The 23,836-nt window shown below is 46.2% G+C and overlaps 1 protein-coding gene across 1 annotated transcript; it reads left to right on the top strand.

Annotated features, from left to right (window-relative positions):
• Positions 1-5,092: 5,092 nt before the first annotated feature.
• Positions 5,093-23,751, top strand: LOC119376018 (putative Polycomb group protein ASXL2; the record flags this gene model as incomplete). The annotated part of the gene is made up of 5 exons (XM_049411354.1): positions 5,093-5,300; positions 5,832-5,914; positions 10,157-10,265; positions 18,409-18,517; positions 23,598-23,751. Coding segments are annotated over exons 1-5 (530 nt in total), but the record flags the coding sequence as incomplete, so codon positions are not given.
• Positions 23,752-23,836: the final 85 nt, after the last annotated feature.

The raw sequence follows: 23,836 nt of genomic DNA, 5'->3' as shown, positions 1-23,836 counted from the left end.
TAGTGGCTGACCTGCACGTGTAAAAATGTTGTTCCTGGGAACATTCTACAATCAGTTTCTTTTTGTTGTTTTCTGTTTAGCACATGGCAGTTATCTTTGGGAAAGGGGGAGATCTAGATTGAAGTGTAGTGTCGGCATGTGTGTTGTACGCTCGCATAAAGGCTCGTATGGTTAATTGCAAAGTGGCAGTGAGAGTGTCAGTCCTACTCACGCACTTTTGTCAAGTAGGATCTGTTGAAAAAATGCTGAAATGTTGTAGATTTTGAAATTTTGTGCAATTAAGCAAAGCTGCTGGGAACAGACATCGAGTGAGGGTGAAGTCAGATCAAGGGAGCTGTCAGTCAAGCAAGCAATATCCGAACTGACTGGCTAGCAAGTTTAAATGGCCAGGCAGTATTATTTCACCGACTGTCTGTATATGACAGATGCAATAATTTATTGTCTAATAATATGCTCTGGGGGCTAGCTGGTGCATTGTTTCAAAGTAAGACGATGCGCAAGAAGGACATCACATGGGAGAGCATATTAGGGCATGTCTCATCCGTCTCCCTCATGCAATGCCATTTTAAATGCGGAGCATTTCTTAGTCGCACCTGCGGCGTCGGCCGCCGTCCACACCCCCACTGCGCATGCTCGGCTCGTCTCGTGCCGGCAGCAAGCCTCTCCTCTACCTCCCTCGCATGCTCGGCTCGTCTCATGCCGGCAGCAGGCCTCTCCTCTCCCTCCCTCCCTCCTCTCGATCGAACGCGGGCGGTGTGTATATAAGCGGCGAAGCGCGCATTCGGAATTCAGTCAAGGGCGTCTTTACTTGGCTTTCGCATGACTTGACGCTTTGCTTGACTCAAATAGATGCGATGGAAGCAACAGTCACCTTCAAACATCGTCCCACCACTCGTTGAAGGCAACGTTACCCCACCCTCACCGTCGTCGGCGTCAACAACAGCAAGCAACGCAGAAAACAAGGCTGCGAAGAGACGAGCATACGACGCTGAACGCAAGCGTTTGAAGCGAGCTGCGGACCCGGAACTTCGTGCACGAGAAGCTGCTGCGAGACGGCAACGACGGGCTGCGGATCCTTCACTCGGGGAACGAGAAGCAGCTGCGAAACGGCAACGATGGGCTGTGGATCCTGAACGTTGTGCTCGAGAAGCAGCAACCGTTCGTGAACGTCGAGCAGTGGATCCATTCCTCGGGCAGCATGATGCTTCTGTGAAATCCAATTACGCAACATTCACGCGATACCCCCACCACTCTGCGACGCATTTACTCGAGTTCCCCCCATGGGAAGATGCGGGCGACATTTTTAGGGGCGTAGCTCCTCTTAGTCTAACCTTGTCACGTCTCCGTTGTCCGGCGTAAACGGATCTCCCGTATGATGCAATAGATGGCGCTGTCTCATAGAAGTACATACAAACTGCAGTTCAGGGACGATATTCTAGATGGCGCTGTACACAGTCTGTGTCGTCATCACCATTTCTCGTCTCATTTCCTAGATGGCGTTGGTCCAATAGAATTGTGTGCAATATGGTGCTTGTGTGAATCGACACTAGATGGCGCTGGAAGTGCCGCTGCTCTCCGATTGGCTGCTGCGCGGGGAGCGAGCGCCTCTCTCATTCTCCTGGATCGTCGCCGTACCTGTCGGATCGTTGGCGGAGCATGGACGATGCGCAGCGACGGGCGCTCGCTTGGCGGCAGCCAGGCGGATCCCGTGACGGTGCGCACCAAGGACGCCGCTGCGAAACGGGCTCAACGAGAAGTGAATCCCGAGACCATGATTGCTTCAGGAGCTTCGCCCAAGCTCTTCATCATTCACCCGTGGATATGCTGTAATTTTTTTGTGCATCGTCTTTCTTTTGAATAATTTATTGGCAAACTAAGTGTGGTTTTTTTTTGTTTGATTATAGTGATCTTACAAAATGTATTGCAAATGACAGTCTGTTTAAATATGCTGTAAATGCGCCCATTTGCGTGATATATATGTTATATAATTGATAGGCACTGGAACAGCTGTATACCCATTCATTTGCAACTGCGTATGCAAATGAATGGGTATACGCGCCAAGGACGCCGCTGCGAAACGGGCTCAACGAGAAGTGAATCCCGAGACCATGATTGCTTCAGGAGCTTCGCCCAAGCTTTTCATCATTCACCCGTGGATATGCTGTAATTTTTTTGTGCATCGTCTTTCTTTTGAATAATTTATTGGCAAACTAAATGTGGTTTTTTTTTTGTTTGATTATAGTGATCTTACAAAATGTATTGCAAATGACAGTCTGTTTAAATATGCTGTAAATGCGCCCATTTGCGTGATATATATGTTATATAATTGATAGGCACTGGAACAGCTGTATACCCATTCATTTGCAACTGCGTATGCATGTAGCACTGCCCAGGACAAGCAGCTCGGGCCAGGTTATCACGTCGTTTTCCATCAAGGTCAAAGTGCCTTTGGTGAATAGAAATAACTGTTACCTTTACATTGCATTATTATGTCATGCTATTTTCAGCTTTCAGCTTGTGCCACAACCGTGCGACCTGGGTCAAATATTAAAATTCTCGGTCAGATCCCACACCATGCCGAGAGTTTTCTGTAATAATTGTAGGAAACTTCATGCCCCCCAAGTAGTGCATTTAAGGAGTGGCATGTCCCATGGCCTTGAGAACACCGGCATAAGGTGGCTTTCTCTAGAAAAAAAGCCACATTGATCACCATCTGAGAACGATACATTATTATTCTTCTCTCTGCTTCCTGTTGTGTTCGACAACAAAAACTTGCTGAAAAAGGCGTTGGAGACGTGCAGTTTCAGTGAGCCTGCCAAAATCAAAAAGTTTCCTGAAACTCAATGGCCTGAACAAACGTTCATCTTAAAGTGCCATTTTTGCCAAATGTAGTAAAAAATTGCTGCACATATTTCAACTGAAATGATTATGTAGTGGGGATGTTTGTGACTGCAGAGAGGTATAGGCCTAGTGCGCTGCAGCTTTGAACCGAACAGGCAGCGCCACCTGACGCCCGCGGCTGAAAAGTTAGGATTGTCGTTTGTTGCTCCCGGGCGCGCAGTCACGGTAGAAACGCAGGGCTCCTCGCCGAAAGGACGTAAAAACGTCGCAGTAGTCCGGTACTTTTTCGTACTTCTGCGTGCATGGCTGGCACAAGAGCTGTAGGAACACCGTTCGGAAGCAACTAGCTTTTAAATTCTTCGGGTTACCTCCAGAAGTCGACGAAATGAAAGACAACTCTACCGCCGCTGTGCGGGTCTGCGTAAGCAACGCCTCGAATTCCGTACATAAGTGTCACCCTTTTCGTGCGTTTTTTTTCGCCTTTTATATTTATTTTAAATGTATACACATCTTACAAGGTCACAAAGAAATAGGTAGATAGCAGGCTGACAACGGCCACCTAGCGGTCAATGGCCTGTCTGCGTCTCCTGCTCTCACGCGTGATTTCTTGACATCCAGAGCGGACGCAGCAGGGTGTACGCCGGTTGCGGAATCAGCACAAGTTTGCCGCGTCCTCTTCGCTGAGAACGAAAACAGTTCGGTATGGCTCAGCACACGTAGGAGCACTGAAAATCTAATCTCACCTCCACTCGTTCGCGTCGAGTCCTCGGTTTTCGATTGCACTCTGCATTTCCCATAATGTCGGAAGATTCCATCGCGCACATCATACTTCTTTCAGACCACACACTGACCACTCGCGTGCAACTTCGTACCAACGACCAAGAACTCCTTTGAAACACACGTTATTACAATTTCAATCCTACGGAAACCGGACAACAGACGATCGTCGCGTCTTGTCCTCACGTTCACGCCGGGCTGCGCGGCCGTGGCTGGCGATGCGCTTTCCTAGCAGACGACCAACAGACGAACTGATGGGCGCTCGCTTGCAGCTCTCACTGTGAAGTGTGTGCCTCGCTCTCTTGTGTGTGTGCGTGCGTTGTGAGCGTGTTTGTTTGTGTGTGTGTGGTGTGTGTGTGTGTGTGTGTGTGTGTGTGTGTGTGTGTGTGTGTGTGTGTGTGTGTGTGTGGTGTTGTGTGTGGGTGGGGGGCGTGGGAGGTCTACTGTTCCCAAGAGACGGTGTCCAAGAGACGGAAAAGAACTTGTTTCCGGCGCAAACAGCTGTCTTTTGTCGGCTTTTTCTTTTTTTTTTTTGTTGGTAGGGCTCGCAGTTCGGTTTTCAGCGAAAAGAATGACTGAGAGGGGCTTGTCTTCATCGAATGGCTTGAGGCGAATAGGGGACGAAGTTTTTTTGAATGCTTACGTTAACAAGAGTCGCTGCATGCTGGTTTTTCGGCAGCTTTAAACGGCTGTAGTTTGAGAGGTTTTTCAGACAGGAAGAAAAACATAAATAAAGATAAGTTAGCACAGCGTATTTACACACGCAGACAGAAAAAAAAAAAGAACTACGGCGGCCGTTCTTGGAGAACAGCAGCCGCCGCAACCGCAGCCGCCGCCTTGAAACATGCAGTCGGGCCCGTAGGCGACAATCCTAACAATGCGCCGCTAGCCCGATAGAGGGCGAGAGCAGTAGCGCCACCATACCAGCTCACGAGGCCTATAAGAGTTGAATTAGGAAACAGCGCGGTAAAAACGAAGACGAAGCAGAGGAAGCGCCTGAGCGTGACATTCTGCTGCAAGGTGTTCAACCAACTAAACAACAAATTCACCTTTAACCGCCGCTACTCGCAAAGCGCGATCACGTGGTACAGCATGACGTCAAATGTTCCGAGGCACCGCTGCCTACTGCGGCGATGTCCGCATTCCGCCGTGTCTTCCGAGATACCTAACGCGCGCGAAGTCACGGAGGCCGTGGTCCCGCTCTGCCAGTTGCAATGTGCAGCTGAGCGGTGGCATCAACACGCCAGCGCACGAGGAAGATACGCTTTCACCGCGTAGCTTCGCTCCTGCGATCAATGAGCAATTTTACCTCGAAGCTTTGGAACAAAAATGGTAGACCTATACGCAATTTTTTTGGTGAGTGTTTGGTTGGTTTGGTAGCAGTGCTCAAACAACTCCGCACACGGCATTTGGATGCAACTCCCGTTTCATCGATTCGAACCTGACGACACAGGCTCTTCGGCTAGGAGAGGGTCTGCGGCAAAGCGGATGTCACGTGACTTTGTTGTCCACATCTGAACATGGCGATGTTTACGTTATCGCACTAATCAAGCCGTGCGGAAGCAGTAGCGTCCAATTCTCGCGTGTGGCCGTAGTGCTGGAGCGCTATGCAGCAAGAGCCCGTGAGAGACAGACCAGTCAAGAAGAAAAAAATCCGGGCATGGACCGAAGCGGCACGAATTGTGAGTGATTTCCCGTTAGGCCTAGTCGGCTGCTCGAGTTGTCAGGGCTCGTTTCAACTGGTCTTGCGAATCTAATCACGTCAGTCGCTCTCGGCGCGTTCCCGCATCGCTGTTTTCTGACTTTCCAAACTTCACCAAAGTGCATCGGTACAGCTACTGTGCTATCTCGGGCAGTGCCACGGCGCGGATCGGCTGTGCATGTTCGGACGACCACAGAGGCTGATAACCTTATGAAGCCAGTCTGGGGCTTCCGCAAAATTGCACGACAGCTGAGATCTGTTCCGGGGGCATGGGTGGCGCATGGCTTGCTATTGCTGTCACTTCTCAAAGTGTTTCACCGGCGAGTTGTGTAATCTGTCACAACCGGACAACTCGACGGTCCTCCGGGGCGCCAGAAGGCTAAAATGTGACACGCGTGGAAGAGTCAGTCGAATGCTAGAGCAGTTGACATGTCCCTGAGGGGATAACACCAGCGAAATATCACTCTCACATGCTGCTAAAAGACCGCAACGTCGGCTCATATTTGCGTAGGTGTTGGAGCTACACCCCCAGACTCCGATGTCTCACAAGGAGATCTTCTCTGAAATCTGCACCCGAGGGCTAAAGGATGCGAGGTGAGAGTGATCTGCTGATTCCATCGAAATAAAGAAAAAAAAAAGCCGTGCATGAGCTTAAAATCTCGTCGGGCTTGTCGGCTGAAAGCATAATAGTAACCAACGTGAACCAATAAAGAAATAAAAACACGTAAGAAACCGACCTCGGATGACTGTTTTGGTATTGTGTGTTGTCATTTGCGCACGTGTTGGGCATTCCGATTTGGCCCACACTCGAAGCATGAAGCTTGCGAATCCTCCCAAGCTTTATTGCCGCTAGCTTTTTGAGTTCTTGTTGGCTTGGGTGATGTGCTAAGCTCCATTTTGCCTACTTAAATAAAGGCAGAAAAAAAAAAAGCATACCTAAATTAGTTTAAAAAAGAAAAGAGTGCTAATCATGTAGGGTCAGTACCAAACGGTCGCCTGCCATAAGGAGGAACGGATACGATAAGTGCTTTTAATGTATCAATTTCTGGAAGCAGCTTGCATATTCTTGTATCACAGGATGAGTTCTAGAGTGCCGAAAAGAAGTATCAGTATGTTCTTAATAGAAGCAAAAGTATCTAAGTGTGCTCATTTTAGATAACTTCTTTTTCTTTTACTTGTTTGAATGTTATACTAAGTCATCATGAAAACTAGGTGTGTGAGCTGGCACACTTGCATAAATAAACGTGCTTGCACAGTGTTTGTTTCCCGTCACGGCTCTTAGATGTTGTTCTGTGATACTATACCAACCTGTTGCATTAGACCGCTTGGGAGCAAGATGCATATTTGCTGAATTGCTAGCCTCTTCATAGGCTAACCCAGTTCTGTATTTCTCAAGCTTCAGTCAGCAACAGGTAAGGAATTCAAAACTCTCACGAAAGTTTGCATGAAAGTTTCCTGGGCACTGCGTTGCTGTCCCCATGCATGTCTGGAAAGTAGCTCTGAGGAAACGGGCACGTAGAGGAGGTTGCAAGTGGTCTACCGGGGAGGAGAATGCTATGGTCACCCGTTGTGGTAGCTCAGTAGGTAAGGTGTCGTGCAGCCAAGCTTATGGACACGGGTTCTATTCCTGACCATGGCATTTTGAGTGGAGTCATAACACAAAAACACCCGTGTACTTAGATTTAGGTGCATTTTGAGGAACCCCAGGTGGTCAAAATTAATCCGTAGTCTCCCCCACTATGGTGTTCTGCATAATCATATTGTGGTTTTGGCACGTAAAACCCCATAAACAATAATCTACTATGGTCACACACTGCACCCACAAATAACAAAGCTTGGTAGGTATGGGGTTGTATAGGCCAGCTCATGATGCGAAGGGGTGTGCAGTAATGAATAATGTGACTAGAAGTGCTGTCTTAGGTGCAAAACAGAACTCGGGAGAAAGGAAATGAACTACTGCGGCACAGAAGGCAGAGTAGTCTGATTACTGCTCCAGCAGACGCTACTATCGCCTGCACCCAAAGACCCGACAAACCTCTTGCACTCTGCTGTTGGGAAAAGGATCATGGCATGGCATCATTTTAGTGAGGCAAAGGTACACTCTAAGCCGCAGAGGGCGTATTTGGGGCATCTTTCGCTATGCAACAATAATCATTATCTATCGTGCAAGCTTTCCTTGCATTATTGCCACACGCCCGGTACTTCCTGGTCACTAATGGTGTGCACGCTATCAGCATGACATAGCGCTCCTCAAAAACATAGTGAGCGCACAGCTTTCGAGAAAGGAAACACAAGCAAGCCAGACGACAATTATTATTGTGTGGCAGAAAGACACCCGTTTGGCTTTGTGTGTAGCCCTATGAAAACAGCAAGTTGTACACAAAATTTACCTCCACGATGTCATATGCAGTCATCCCATAGAAAATAACAGCTCCAGTGTTTTACTTTCACAAACTAGTTGACTCATTAGCAAGGGGAAGGCCTTTTATAATCCATAGTCAGAAGTGTGAATGTGCGGACACAGTCAGATGAAAGCTCACTTTGGGGCCAAGGAAATCTACAAATGAGGAACTTTAGATGGAAGTCATAATGAGGAATCCACAGAATCCATCTGGGGCTCTCTGTGAGGAGACATGCTTCTGGTGTGTAACAGCACCACTGTGTCATGGAATGTCATGTTAACTTAGGCTCGAGCATGTGTTGTGTGTATGACTCAGCACTGCAGATTAAAAAAAAATTCTGATAAAAGATGTTTCTCGACATTTTCTGTGTTCCCACTCGATGATTAGACACTCTGACCGGTAAGCTGTCTGTTGCACTAAAGAGAACAGGTACCACAAGAACTGGTTTTCAGTCCCTTCAATGGATGAAAAAAGGGAAATGGCTCAAGGGGCCCGCTTTTTGTTAGACAGCACCATATGAAGCCGGCAAACAGATAATGGAGCCAAGGGAAGCATAAGGAGCATTATTTGTAGTATTTGATGAATGTGTAGTAACTACAAAGTAAAGAGAAATTAATGTGGACAAAAACCACTTGCCAGTGGAAGGTAGCGAACCTACATACCTTGCGTTATGCATCAGATGCTCTGACAACCAAGCTATGGCAGCAGTCGCTTTCCCACTTACTTACTTGGGTGTTTGTGTATGTGTAACTTGTTCGTGTTAGCCAACATCATTGATGTTGCATTTTGCTTGCAGAATGCAAAATTCCAGTCTTAATAATTTTATTTTTTGGACTACTAGTTTAAACCAATTTAGAGCTTGTTTTTACTGTTGCTTCGGTGTGCTTAGATATAGCTGCCTGCACGTGGGAAATTTTCCCACAGAATGGTGGAACAAGGCCTAATTCAGAAAAGTAGAAATTCCTCATGTGTGTTGAGTACTTCTATAACGCTTACCCTACAGTGCCATGAGTGGAAGGCATCTATTTTTCATATCTACAGACAATGAGGTGACTTGAACTTTTGGCACACATCACCACTGCGCATAGAGGTGAATGCAGAAGTGTCACCAGTGTTCTAGCAATGACAAGTGTACGCCTCCTGAGGAGGTAGCATTGCCTGAACGAAGCACTGGTTCCAGTGCATTTTATTGGAACTGGGCAGGCATTGTACGAACCCTTCAGGCACAGCTATAATCAATAATGTCCAAAACGTTGCGATTATGATGCATTTATGGTACCATCAGTACACAAAAGCATGATCTTTGAGCAAGACTTTGATTTGGGCAAGTTGGTACATACTTACATGGGGAAACACAGCGCAAAAGAGGACGAAGGAACACAGTACACTGGACGAGCGCTGACCAGTGTACTGTGTTCCTTTGTCCTAGTCCTCTCTTGCGCTCTGTTTCCCCAGCTAAGCATGATCTTTGAGATCCACTTGCACTACCTTGAGGGAGCTGTTGTGAGGGTTGTGTTTTTAGACCATCTGTTGTACATGCTAAAAGAAACTCATGATAGAAAACACTAAAAATACTTATCTTTTTAGTGTGTTACAATCACTTTAAGGCATTTGTTATAAGAACTCTGATCTAAAAAATTTGTCAGTACACACCAAATGTGTTGGTGAAAGAGTTACAAGATATGTGTGTTCGCTGTGACATTATTGTGTTGTCATATAGCATCATCTCTTCTTGTTTTAGACCAGGGGTCTCAAACATGCGGCCCTCGTACCTTTTGCTAGCGACTTGGCCCGCACATGATTGACTTCGTCCCATACTTTATTTTCATGGGCTACACAGACATGAATGGTATCAAGCATTTCTTTCGTGAGGCATCTCATGCGGTCATCATGCGTTTAAAATATAAGTAACCGTGGAACAAAAGCTCTGCTTCAGAATCGGTGTCCTGATTTTAGTCATTCTGGAGCCAGTATTGATATGTTTCTCGAACCTTGACGCCAAATCCCCTTCAGAAATGACCCGTATATGTGATATGGGAGAGGCCTTCTTTCAAATGAAATCACACGGCCGTTCTCAGAGGCGGGTGGTTTGAATTTCGCTAACAATACACGGACCACTAAAACATTATTTTCTTTAAAAACTAAGCATTTCCTTGGCACAAAACAAGTACTACAAGGTTTCTGGCATGCTAGTTCAACAATCCATGCCGACTTAATGTTTGCCTTTAGTCTCCCTTTAATAATCCACATTTGTGTACACAATCAAACTTTGTCTAATATGCAGGATTCTAATTCAGTTCTGTTGCTGCATGTTTTTGTTGATGTTGAACGGGTTAGTGCTGTAGTTTCAAGGAACAATTGATTGTTGCCTGCTAGGTACATGAGGCTATGGTCATAAAGAACAGCCTTTGATAGTGTTTGTGTGCTTACTCAGCAGCCCAGCCGCCTTGGCCTGCCTGAATGCGATGCTGCATGCTCACTCCAGGGGACCAGAGGCTCTCTTCTACCGCGTGTTTGGAGCAGCAAGTGTCTTTGGTCTCAAGGTTGGTGCACTCCTTTCCTTGGTCATGATGTGTGACTTCCTCCAATCCAATATACACAGAACCAGTTAAATGAGTCAACTATTCCATGCTGGTTATTTAGCTTAGCCTTCTCACTTGGATTGGAAACCTGGGAGAATGGCTTAAGCTGTTTAGGGGTGTGGCTTACTGTTAATCCAATCAGTACACTACTGGAACTTCGAGGAAAAGCAGTCGAATACTTGAGAGCGTACGAAACACTGGCACTTCACAGCTTTTGTTGAAAGGTCACTCTGGGTGGCAGTGTGAGTGATGGCAGTCATCGTTATTTGCCTTGCCGCTCCCTTATATTTCACATCCTATAATTGGGTGGTCACTGCAGCTTCCATTGTTCTGTTTAACAATGGTCGATTAGGCCTAACTGCACTAACATCTGCAAGGTATCTAATGAGTTTCTAATCGAGGTCAAACTGGTCAAAATAAGGCAAAAATGTTTCCAAGTACGGTTTACCTCTGTAGTGCGTACTAAAACGGGAAACTCTTTTGTAGCTTACAAGTGTATGATGTTCAGGTGAACTTGCACATTGTGCAGAAAAGTATCTCGTTAGTGCTTTAGTATTGTTGATCAAGAAAGCATCACTTTTGGTGCTCTCCCCTAGCGAGTGGACAGCAGAAAAGGCACACAAGGAAAGAGACAAAGTGAACACAAGCATGGACTTCCAACTGATCACTCATCATTTTTGTTTCACCCTCATTCTATTCAGCTTTTTGTGCTTATCCACTCTCTTGCAGACCACCGACTGTCAGCCATCTGGCTAAATGCTGCCCCTTTGGTGACAGTTTGTTTCTTTAAAACAACAAGGTGCACCTCAGTACAGTCGAACCTCGTTAATACGTACCCGCTTTAAACGTACTAACGGTTAAAACGTAGTTGCGACGAATCCCCGACCGAGTCCCATAGAGCCCAATGCATTCGCTGACCGCTTAAGCCGTAGTGGTTCGCCCTATGCCTACCGGTTAGTGCGTACCCTGCGTACCGCGATAATTTTTTTGTGCCATAAAATTTTACTGCGCCGCTAAACTTCCCGACGCCAGAATGTGCCGCCAAAGGTCTTCCGCCTTTTCGAGAAGTGCGCAGATCAGTCGATCCCCGATTCCGACTTCCGCGCAACTGCGGCGACGCCTTTGCGGGTAAGCATCGGGAAAGAACGAAGGCGAGGTGGCGGCCACCGACGAACGCGCCGACATGACTTATCGCCGACAGCCTTATCACAATAAGTATCTTCAGCTATCTGCTCGGGCACGCGTGCGGCGCAGCGCTACTTTTTAAGCCTACTGCACGCTTTTATTAGGCGACAACGTGAACACGCTGGGCCGCCGATCGCTGCCGCTTCGTTGTGCGCGGCCGTCTTCAAGGCTGAAGTTGAATTAATGGCACAAATGCTCGAGCAGGGACGAAGAACTTCAGCCATGTACCAACTAGCTCGACTCACACCGCTACTAAGGCCGTCTCAGCGCGCACCGCTTTGTAGAAGCGAAGCACATCGCTGTTGCGATTAACGTTGCGGTCGCTGTGTCTCCTCGTAAACCTCTCTGCATTGACGCTATCACACTAAACGCACGTGTACGTACAGCAAGCGTACGCGGGTGTAACCATACGGCACCTTTTACAGGCGACCACCCAACCGCCTCCGTCCGCTGCCAGGACCGCTAGAGCATCGCGGAGTGCGCATCGCTTGCATGAACCGTCTCATCGCTGCGTTAACCACAGCTCTCGCAGCATCTTTGCACGATCTGGAGCGACGTGGGTACGAACAGCATTCCCACGATAAATGCGCGCGTGCGGCACAGCAGCGGCCCGGTAGTGACGGCGTGAGCCGAGTAGCGGCGCGCTGCACGCAACTAGCCGGGAGACGATCGGCTCCACGCGGCCGTACCGCGTTTCACTAGAACTGTGTCAGTTTTCGTTTTAGTAGCAGATCGCGGTTAGACGCATGCACATATACCGCGGAAAGCAGACCTGTCCGTTCTGTCGCTATGTCGGTCACTGCGTTGACCGCGTATCCCAGACCCTGCAATAGTTCGAAATGCTCTTCGGCGTCGCCACTACGCGCGCTATCGGGCGGTCGTGCGAGTGTGCCAGGATCTTTTCTCCACTTTGGCGCAAAGAAAGAATAGGCTTTGCGGTGGGTATTTTCGGCAATATTTGCTGTGGCACTCTATTTGTTTGCTGGCGGCGAAGGTACGCTAGGAGATGCAAATTTGTACTTGGTGTTTAATGCGTACTACCGTTTAGTGCGTAGTTATGCCGCGTTCCCGGCAGGTACGTATTAACGAGGTTTCACTGTAATAGAATCCAGATATAGTAACAGCATGGGGTGACGAGCTAGGCTTCACTATGGATGCTTTTAAAAACATTTTCTTGACCAATGACCACTGGAAGTTGTAGATAGTGTTTTACCTAAAGAATTTTTCAAATTGGTTCTTCATTGGAGAAGTTGAAAAAAATTGAACCATCTTGTTGCCATGCGGCCAGGAGGCAAGCGTCACTGCCGAGAGAGACATTCCCTACCTTTGCCTCAACTAGCATTTGCAATTGTCCTTGTCTCCTCCCATAGTAGAGCCAGGGGACCACATCACATTTGGGGCTACCTGTTGTAAGGACATGATCGGTAGCTGGCCCCCACTGTCGTCCACATAGCAGACGTTTTCCAGTGAGGAGAATGCGGTCTTAAAAGGCCATAGGCTTGTTTACAAGAGGAATCATTTTACTCCGTATTTTTGTACAGTCTTCAGCTATTATAGCCCTGTGTCCGCTAGCACTGAAACACTTGGGAAGAAGTGACAGCAGTTCCCGCCAATCCGGTGTTTTGCCGTCTCAGTGCTCCACCCACCGGAAAGGGTGAAGTGGGCCACTTGATACATCCGATGGGGAGCATAGTCAAGATGTCCCATGGAGGCCAGTAATGCTCCACACACTGACGACGTACAACCCCCACGCTTCAGCGACTTGATTCAGAGAACTCCTGGTGACGAGATTGAGTGGGGGTTCGAGTCGGGTCGATCGTTGACTTCGAAGGAGACCTTTCATGATGGCCACTGTCTCGAAGAGCTGAAAACGCTTACGTTTGTGTTCAGGTGAAGACAGGCCCTGAAGCGATGGGAACCTTTCCAGCGGCTCCGTCTCACGTCCAACGACGCTGTGCAGGAAGGGGTGTCCGTTGGGCTTCTGTTTAACGCCAAGACGACAGGCTGTCTCGCTCACTTGACCACAGGTGTACAAACACGTTCCAGGAAAATGTGGGGCTCAGTGCCGCCATCCAAGTGCCAATCCCGCTGGAAAAGCTTTCCAGCCGTCAGCTCAATGCACAGTGGCGTCTGTCATGGCGAACTTCAAGGCCAAACTTAACACTTTATACATAAATAGTTACAGCACCAGAGAAGCCACTCTTACTGTGACAAGATACTTGACATGCCAGAAATAATGGAAAAAATGCAAAAGCAGATGGTGGCATCACCTTGAGATTGCCATGCCGACATACCATGACTGGGATTTTGACAATGTCGGCTGAGACCTAGTTAACTTATTGCAAGTATAAATTAAACTGCATTGTACTGTAAAGCTGTCCATATTTATCTGCACATCACACAGATTTTTATAATTGGCTTTAATTGGCTTTTTGTAAGAGTTGTTAGTAAGACAATATGTACAGGCCGTTTCAAAAGTATTTTGTGTGCTTATTTGAATATTAAAAAAATAAACGAAAAGCTTTACGGCACAGAATGGGCCTTTGTGAATATTCTTATGCAAAAATCTTGACGAACTTATGTCTAATCCATTAATTAATTTTTGGATTACAATGAGGGCTTATCAAATGTTGTAACTCAAAAACTACAAAAGGTATTTCTAAATTGATTTCAATTATGATATCAGCATAACAAATCACATCTGCATGCCAAAATTCATCACTTTATCCCCATAAATAACAAAAATAGTTTTCATTGCTACGTCTCCGCTTAAAGGGACACCGAAGCACTTTTCTGAAAAAAATGAGGTTTTGGTGTCAGGTTGTAGAATATTGTGCGGCAAGCTCGAAAATGACGTCAAAAATTTGGATAAACTAGCGTGGACAATTGCATTTTGGCAAAAACGCGACTCTCTCCGCTGCTACGATTGGTCAAAGCTTCGTGACATCACCCTGGGTGCTGCCAAGTGACAGGAGCAAAATAGTGAGAGCGCTGAAGGCCCACCGCGAAGCAGCAATATTACTGGCTCTCCAGTGACACGGAGGAAATTACGGACACTGGCAAATAGAGACAAGTGAGCATTGCGAATAATACGCGTACAGTATCAGTAACTGTTCATCGTAATGCCTGGACGTAATGAACAGTGTTCTCAGAAGTGAGGCGGCCCTGTGAGCTACACTGTCGCGGGCCCCGCTGAAACTCTCTACGCACCCCCATGCAAAACTGCTGAACGAAGGCATTTCCTCAGTTTTTCTTTTCATGAAGGCAAGTATGAGTGGCAGCAAGATCCTCCTGTTGTGCGAAAATACAGAAGGGAGTGCGTCGCGGTTCAGTTGTGCAGATTAATAGTCAAGCGTAGTGACTGCACTTGAGACAGGCATAGCACACTTGCTTTTGGTATGAAAATTTTGCTCTGAATAGCAGTGACCAACTTTACAGCCATCTTCTGATCTTGAGAAAGTTTGCGAAATGCGACCTCATCGTGACCGTACGTGCTATTGCAGCCAGATGCCGCGCAGAACTCAACATGGTGAGCCCGCTTAACACGGCGCGTAGGCTGTTGCAAAGCCCGTAGAAGCGCTACTGGTGAAGTTCGGCATCGCAAGAATTTCGAATTGAGAGAATAGGATGGTGCAGCCGTAAGCAAGTCTTTGCAAACGCCTCTGCTGACGCTTTCCTTGGCAGCAGGTAAAGGCGCAAACCAATGCGACCTTGCGCGTCTCTCGATGATGTTACTTCTCCACGTTTCTCTCTCTGCCATCCCCTCCTATGCTCCGAGTACGCCAAGGGTGTTCCCATGGCCAATGTTCACCCATTTCTAACGTCGTCGTTTAATTAAATATCGCAAAAAAGGTCTACATAAGATTCCGAATTACTAATAAACTCGAGAATTGAAAACTGCTTCAGTGTACCTTTAAGTTTTGAGATTTACTTGTGGTATCCTTCAAAAGGTTGTGAACTTTGTTTACGGTGCTATTTTAGGTTAAGTCTGTGTATATTGCATCTTAATTTCATTAAATATTGCCACGGGCATTTCTTATTATCACTTTTGCTTTATTCGTTTTTCGCCCTCAAAGACTGTCAGCAACGCTCAGCGCAAACCGCACCTCATTGTTCGAGATGCTTCGCGATTATTGTAGATCATTTTGTTAAGATTGCGCGCAAGACGCGAACACTCGAGCTTATTCTAGAACTTGCGCGACAACCAGCGATAACGCTGGAATATTCGACGGCACATGTATAAATACTGACGTGCTTCACCGCTTGTCAGTTGATGGACGGTCAACGCTCTGTTCGCCGCTATCGGTGTATTGCTGTAGCTTTCAGTTTCTCGGCCACAAGTTCGGCCTAATAAAGAGTTTCATCTCGACGTGCTGGCTGCTGCCTTCGTCGACGTCACGACCACGTGACAATATTGACTCAGCAGGGATGCAACAGCTGCGCCAATTGTGCCAATTTGATACAATTCCTTATTTTTGTGCCAAGCTGAGCCAAAACCGTGAAATTGGTTAAAATTGCGCCACACTGCGCCAAAATGCCCGATCAGCTTAAAATTTTCTCAGTTGCGCAAATTTGAGCAAGGAATGGAGGCCGCGTTGGTCATCTGCAGCTTGGGCATCGTCATCCAATACAGACGTGCAGACCCTAACCCTAACACCTTGTGAAAAAAAAGTCACTTCCACCGTAAGGACGAAGCAATGAATGCGATAGCAACAAATTCTAATGTTATACGAAGTGAGGCTGGCAGCGAACTCTTTTGTATTCAATCTCGCGTAACTCTACAAAACGGTGTAAGAGAATATGGCCGCTCCAGGGAAAGATGCTCTTTCTGCACAGTGTCTTCGCATTGAGAGTGCTGCACCTAGCAGGATATACGAGCCGCCCGCTGATGGCTGCTGAGATAGCGCGCGCGCCAGTGATCGCGACCTTAGAATCAAAGTTCAAAGTTGCTACTCGAGCGACAGCCCCGCCCCCCTCTCGCGTCTTTTCATGCTCGTTCAAGACGGGCGGGGCGTTTCCTCTATGCTTCGATGGCAGGCTTCCCGAGCGGAGCAGTGTTATCGCATGTGCCCTCCGAGTGACGGAGATGGGCTGGCTCGTTTGATATCTGCTTCGGTCGCATTCGTCGACCGCATTCGCGTGCTTTTACCCGCGGTAGCACATAGCTAAAATGGCTGCTTGGGCGAGTTGGTTCATGATTAAGATAGATTTACCAGCGCAAAAAAGACCGGACATTTAGGAAGGACACACACACATAGCGCTGCACTCGCAACTGATTTATTACTTCGAACGCAGGGCCTTTTTGTAGGCACACGTCGAAGCAACAGAAAGATAACATCAGGTAGAACATACTATGCACAGGGATATGTTATCAATTTGGACTTTATACGGGAGATGACGGCAAAAACTTGTCGAGAGTGTCCATATAGTTGTTATTGCAATAGAAAAGGACAGTAGTTCTCAAATTTCCTGATGCTTGTTTTATTGCATGCAGAACGCTTTTTAAGCCACTTTTGCTGCAGTACACTGGTGTCCTGTGGAAAAGCATACTGAGATTTAGAAGGGGCTATTAGTACTAGCTGTCAGGGACACAGCACGTTTCGTTCCTTGATCACTCATTCGTGCACGCGCCGTGTAATTACGAGTACTAGTACGATTGCTGACGTCTAAAAAATTATTGGCAATCATTTGGAGCTGCTGTGTATGGCGTTTCTGCGGCCTTGAGAAACAATAGACAAAAGCGTATGCCAGTTTTCTTTTTTCGCTACCCCCACTTGCTCCTGCTTTACGAATCTCCCAAATTTCCAGGCTGCCAGGTTCGTGGGTCCACATTAGCATTTCCACTGCCTGTCGAATTATTTGACATATTCTGCAAATGCTAATGTGGACTTAGTCATTGTTCTCACTGTGGGGTGGCTCAACACAGTGCTTTTATTGAAATAGCAGTGTTCACGTGCACTGTGCACGAATTAGCTGATGTTGAATGATTTTTACATATTTTTGTTTTCTTTTTTAAAAATAAGCCTTTTTTGTTATACTGCTCCAAATTTGGGATTTCAGGCTAAAAAATTCAGGTTTTTTTTTTTTCGTAACCTGCTCCAAAAGCAACATTTTGCTGCTCCAAAAGTTGCTCCAAATCCTGTTTCGGCTGTTGCATCCCTGACTCAGTGACGCTCGGTTCCTGTTAAAATACCTGGGGTACTTTGCAGATTTTATTCACGAGAAGTCTTTGGTAATTTCAGCTATAATTTGCAAGTGTGGCATTCCCACAATGTTGTAGTTTCTGTATTCTGTACATTGGTGCGAAACACATGCCTGCTGACCACTATGAAGTTTCAAGCTAGGTATCTCCTGCCATGAGAAATGTACAAATACAATGATACTTTCAATTCTAAGCTCCTTTGTGTGAAAAGGGAGTAGATTCTTCCACATTGCTAGCAATAAATGTACTCATTAATTCATTTTGAAGCTTTGTTGTTAGGAAATACAATGGGTTATACCGTATTGTTAACAGAGCGGCATATAAGTCCGAAAATGTGCGTATTCTTAAGCTATGTTTATTGTGAAACCAGTGAGCATCTTAGTGCTGTTATAGTAACATGCGTGTACCGGTAAATTTTCAAGAATCTTAGGAGCTGCAGCAAACCATGCTATCTCAGTATCTTTTGAATGTGGGAACATTCAATGGGAGGACGCTGTGTTGTTATCATCAATATTAAAGGCAGGCACTTTGTTTTTTATTCTCTCCTCACTGCAGGGTAAAGCAGCGTTACTGCTGGTGGCTCTGCACTATTAGTTACATGCCCCCTCTTTTGTTTCAAATCTTTGCACGCAGGTGATGAGCTTTGACCACTGTGCGGTGCCCTTGCTTCTTTCTTTTCGTTGTTGCACACCCTCTCTGTTGTGGCTGTGCTGACAGACTGACATTCCGGGAAGCGCGGTCAGCTTGGAGGCGGACGAGGATTCCGGACCAGAGACAGAAGACGCCAGTGTAGTCAACTGCGTGCGTGACCACAAGAAAGCCAAAGGTACTAGTCCTCTTGATGTGGCTGATACTGGCAGAATAGTGCCTAGCTTTAGTGCATTAACGTAATTCTGGCACGGAGCTGAAAGCCGTGGCACTGATTGCAATATCATATGTCACCTTGTTAATCTGAGGGTCTCAAGTGGTCAAGGAACAAAGGACACTCTACCTGGCAGTGTAAACGCGCAAGAAGGGCATTTATTGTGCCTTCTTTTCATTAAGCTAGCTAGCCAATTTACCAATGTAGCATGCTGATGGAACAGGTAGGCGAATCAATCAAGTTTAGCTCTCTCTGTGAGGATATTGAGTGTGTGATGTTTGCATTGCCAGAAACCCACACCTACGTCTTTTGGGGGCGGGATATTGTGAATAAAGGTGCATTCGAGGGAATGGGAAGGCATCCATGGGGCAGTCCTGTGGTGTGCCTTGTTGAGTGTGCCAAGTCATTCCCGAACCAAAGAAGAGAAACTTAGTTCTCCTTGCACCCAAATCACTGTGCCGTCGGGTGGCGACACTACAGGAGCACTGGTGCCATTTTTTGCACTACTGTGCAGCTATGCCAACCTCAGCACTGCAATGCAAGAGCTGGAAAAGGAGAAATGGGAGTCTCATGTCCTTAGATTTCAAAATGCATAGAGCCTCACATTGTTTTTCACCCGTGTGCTCTTTATCTGAAAAGCCTTTCTCGACATACTTTCTAATGATCACCTTGAAGAAAATTTTGCCCCTCATAAAAGAAAGGCTTGTTTCAGATAACGTAGATAATGAATGACTTCCATGAAAAAAATTTTCAGATGTTAAATACAAGGGCGAAACAGTAGACTGTGGACTAACAATACAGGCGAGCATATGTGAGTGCAGCTTTCTCGGCCTTGTGAAATAAAATTTCTAGAATCTGATACAGTCAAACCCGTTTATAACGAATTCGAAAGTGCCGCAAGAAGTGGTTGTATATCAGTAGTTTATTGTATAAGAACTCACCCTTAAAAACAGGCACTTAGCGACCGAGGCATTTTTTTTTTCTGTGCATTTTTATTAAAATGTTGTAACAACCCCTCCGGTGACAAGTTAAGCCTTTTCGCGTCATGAAGCAATGCCCCTTGCGTGCTCACGAGTGAATTAAACCACCTTTGCAATTAATTAACACCGTTTCACTAGGGATGGGCGAATAGTAACTTTGAAGTTCGAAGCGAATCCGAAGCGAATAGTGATTTGGTCGAATGATTTCGAATCAAATAGTTCGAATAGTACTCACCCCATATTAAGAAAGATGAGCATTTTCGTCACGACCCTTGCACAGTATTCTTAAGAATTGGAACTAGGTATGAGTGAATGTCACTTTTTTGGTTTGAAATGAAGTGAAAGAGACCTTGAATAGTATAAAAATTTGAATAGCAGTAGGGTGCAAGTTACAAGCGGTACAATGCATTACAATTTAAAAATTACTAGACTTAGCGCATATAAGCCCATATAACATGCTTTTAAACCAGTGCAGATTTCCCGTGGATGGGTGGTTTCACGGCACAGCAAACAGACAATTCGTTCATTTTGAATAATCTAAATTTGTATCGAAGCGAATTCAAATACTTTAATATTCGTTCGAATATTCGAAACGTCCGAATATTCGCCCATCCCTACGTTTCACTGAAGCGTGGTACCACCAAGTCCCTGGCTAGTTGCATGCAGCTTGTGGCCTACTCCACTCACGCCGTCACAGGCGGGCTGCTTTATGCGCACGTTTGTGCATTCTTCGTGCCTGCTTCAATAGGACTGTGCACGGGTGCGGCGAGGAGCCTGTTCATCCAACGTGGTGATTCCACCATAGTGACCTCAGTGAATTTCAATGTGGAATAAACGTGATTTTATTCATTCATTCAACGCGGCGAAGACAAGCATTTTGCAAGCAATGCGCACCCTATGTCTTCGCACGGTCCTGCACAATGAGGTGCGGCACACTTGGGCTATTGCCTAATAAAACGTGCAGTATACGCTCGCTGTCAATGCATCGACGTTTCTCGGTGCCCACGCCGCTCAACACCAGGGAGCTACTATCATTTCTACAAAGTGACGTGCACTGAAGCGGTCTCGCACGACGCGACGGCGGTGAACTTGCAAACGGCACCATGGTGCGCTTGTACCGCCGTCAATTTGCACAGTTTACGCCACACGCACATCCGAACAGATAGCTGCAGGTGACTATGATAAGGTTGTTGGCAATAAGTCATAATGGCTCATCCATCGATGGCCGCCACCTCGCCTTCGCGCTTTTCTCATGCTTATCCGTGAAGGCATCGGCACAATCGCGCGGAAGCCGTAATCATTGATTGACCGGTCTCTTCTGATACCAAAAAGACGGAATACCCTTCGCGGCACATTGTGGCGTCGGCGAGTTGAGGGGCGCAGTGAACTTTTTGTGCGACAAAAAGTTATCGTGGTTATCGCTTCTCGCGTTTATGGCTTCATGCGTTCCAAGTCATTGTTTGGTTCATCGTAGGCACTCGTCGCTGCCGAGAACGACGTCAGAAAAGGTTGCCGCATGAAAGTTTTCCTCGCTGCCATTCTGCCACTGAAAAAACATTTGAAAAGTGAGTGACCTCGCTCGCAGCGTCCGAAATCTGCTTGCAGTGCTCGCCGATCTGGGATATCTTAGTCCCAAGTAAACTGGAGCGGGGCATGCGTGAGCGCGCACCTCTCTCACGCTTTTAAAGGCCTGTTCTAACTTTTTCTTTTTCGCTTCGTATGTGCTGTATTTTTACTGCGACCGTGTCTGAAATGTTCATTGTAAAAGTAGGAGGCTTTGAAAAATGTTCGACACAGTTTCAATGGGTAGCACAGGAAAATTATAACTAAATATGGTCATTATAACTGATAGATCGTTATATCTGGGATCATGATCAGTGGGTTCGACTGTATTTCAGACTGGCAATTATTCAGGCTTCAAGGCAGTCCTTGTCGGGCCTGAATCAGGCGTTGGTGACTCAGTGCTGTCCTCCTTTCCTCGAGAACAGGAAAGATTGAGAGCATGCATGCGAGTACCCTAGCACATCGTATTGCGCGCTCTATATCCGATGTAGTTTCGTATCTCTTGCCTTGCACGCATTGTGTCAACACCCAATTTGGTGTTGTTGTTGGTGTGTGTCATGTCGGTGAGTAGTCATAGAGGTTGCTGGACGAAATGCAATCAGCTATTCCTTACCTTGTAAACGATCTTGATCGTTCAAGATCTAGATGTTGCCAACAAGGCTCTCTTTTAAACGATCTCGATCGGTGAGAAAAAGGATGCCGCTGCTTGTTCTGAGAGAGCTGTGATTCTGAAATCAAGAAGCTATTCTGAACTCCAGATAAGAGGATAAATTTCCAACAGAAACAGTTGAATCTGAGTGTGCTTTTGCTGCAAATGGAAGTTTTTTTCGTGAGTGCACCATTGCAGCAAGTTCTAAGCAGCTGACTGTCCCTTCTTTTTAATCATTCATAGGGTAGCTACCCACTGCACCGCTACAAACTCTATAAAAATGGGGTTTTTTGGGATAAAACCGACTTGCAATACCAATGTACAGCTGTGATTGAAATTTGCGGTGCCGTACTGTTCTTGCTCAATTCTTTGGACTATATACTTTGCAAAAATGGTCATATTTCAGTATAAGAATGTTTCTATATGACAGAGTAAATTGGTGATCTTGGAGACTTCGTGATATCAAGGTCTACCTATTACTGTACATATTGCTACAAATTATCACACTACAGAAGAACGTTCCAACACATTCTTTTTTAGGCTTGTGCAATTGTATGGAATTTTGGAATATTCAGTTGAATATTATGCTACTTAATTTTAGCTTAGTTTGAATTTGAATGAACAAATTTACTTTATGAAAGCTAAAATTTAGCTTTGATGAGCAAGTTTACTTGTATTTTCATAGCCCATGTCTTCACATCTAAATAATAACAAAAAAAAAACAGCTCATAGCCAAGTAAAGGCACATACAAATGCATCTCTGGATGTTGCACATAAACAACCTTATTTGTTAGATCTTTGACTTTTTGCTATTCTGTGGAGGTTTTATGTGAATGCTTGAACTTTTGAAACTGGTGTTTCTGTTTTATCATTCACCGGTGCTGTTCACTTTGACGTTGCTTCAAAACAAGACACTGCGAAGTGTTTGCACCAAGCCTAATCTAGTTTGACTCATCTAACAAACAGCGCTAATTTATGCACGGACAAAGGAAGAACACACGAGGACAGGCGCTGTCCTTCCCTGTGGTATTTCCTTGTCTGTGTGTAAATTAGCGCTGTTTTTATATGGCTTCCCAGCAATGAGCTCGCTTCCAAGCACTTTTAAGTCTGACACAGTATTGCCAGATGTCTTTTCGTGTTTCTGTCTGGCTGAAGTTCTCTGTTGTCTTAGTGTGCGTGCTGACGATGTGCGCAAGCCAGCTGGGTTGCAGCGTGGACCTGCTGCACTGGAAATTAGGGTTAGCAAATGTCTGTTTCTTTGCTACCTCAAGTATGCGAATAGCTGCATTCCATCCAAAAGGCATTATTTCCACTGTGCTCTAGTTGCAACTTGTGGGGACATACACATTATTGAGTTGTTTTCACTGCATGGCTCCTGCGTGTCCTGTAGGCCGGCTTCACCATGGAACACTAGCCAGGCCAGAGTCGATGTAGTTGCCACCGTGTGAAAGATGGTGCCACTGTTCCTGTGGTGGTGCCATCTGACGAGCGCCATGAGGATTGGGTCTCTTCCTCTTGGACTTGTGAGCGTGTCACGCGAGACCACAAAAATTGAATTTTTTTTTGTGCGAATCTCTTTCAGTGATTAACGGCATTAAAAAAAAAGATTGCTGCTAAATAGAAGTGAAGCCTGGTCTGTGCACTTGGATACATTATCACAATGGAGTAGTGATGCAGTGCATGTTTTAAAGAAAAGCCTAATGTTCAAAGCAGTATTGCTTAGGCAGCATGTAGGAGGGTTAGCTTTCTCTCGTTAGCAAGTGATGGATGGGGGGCTGTCTAGGCAATTACAGAGCAAAGAATACACTGTAATGTATTAAACCATCTGGTGTACATTTCTTTGTCTTTGCAGTTTTGTATGTGAAGCTGCCTGCAGGCTTTCGTACACCAAAGGGTCTGAGCATGGACATCATGGCCAATGGCGAGAGCCTGCCCAACCAACAGCCCATTCCAAATGGCATATGTTCCTCTGTGCCACTGGACCGAGAGGTTAGGACCTTGCGCGGGTGGGCGGTACCGAGCTTGATTGTCCTAACTACAGTTCAATCTAGTCGTAACAAACTCATATCTGACACGAGGATGCCTTTGTTG

The sequence above is a fragment of the Rhipicephalus sanguineus genome, unplaced genomic scaffold (assembly GCF_013339695.2).
Source record: "Rhipicephalus sanguineus isolate Rsan-2018 unplaced genomic scaffold, BIME_Rsan_1.4 Seq10676, whole genome shotgun sequence".
NCBI lineage: Eukaryota > Metazoa > Arthropoda > Arachnida > Ixodida > Ixodidae > Rhipicephalus > Rhipicephalus sanguineus.
The sequence above is the reverse complement of the archived record's forward strand: the minus strand, read 5'-3'. Positions and strand labels throughout refer to the sequence as shown.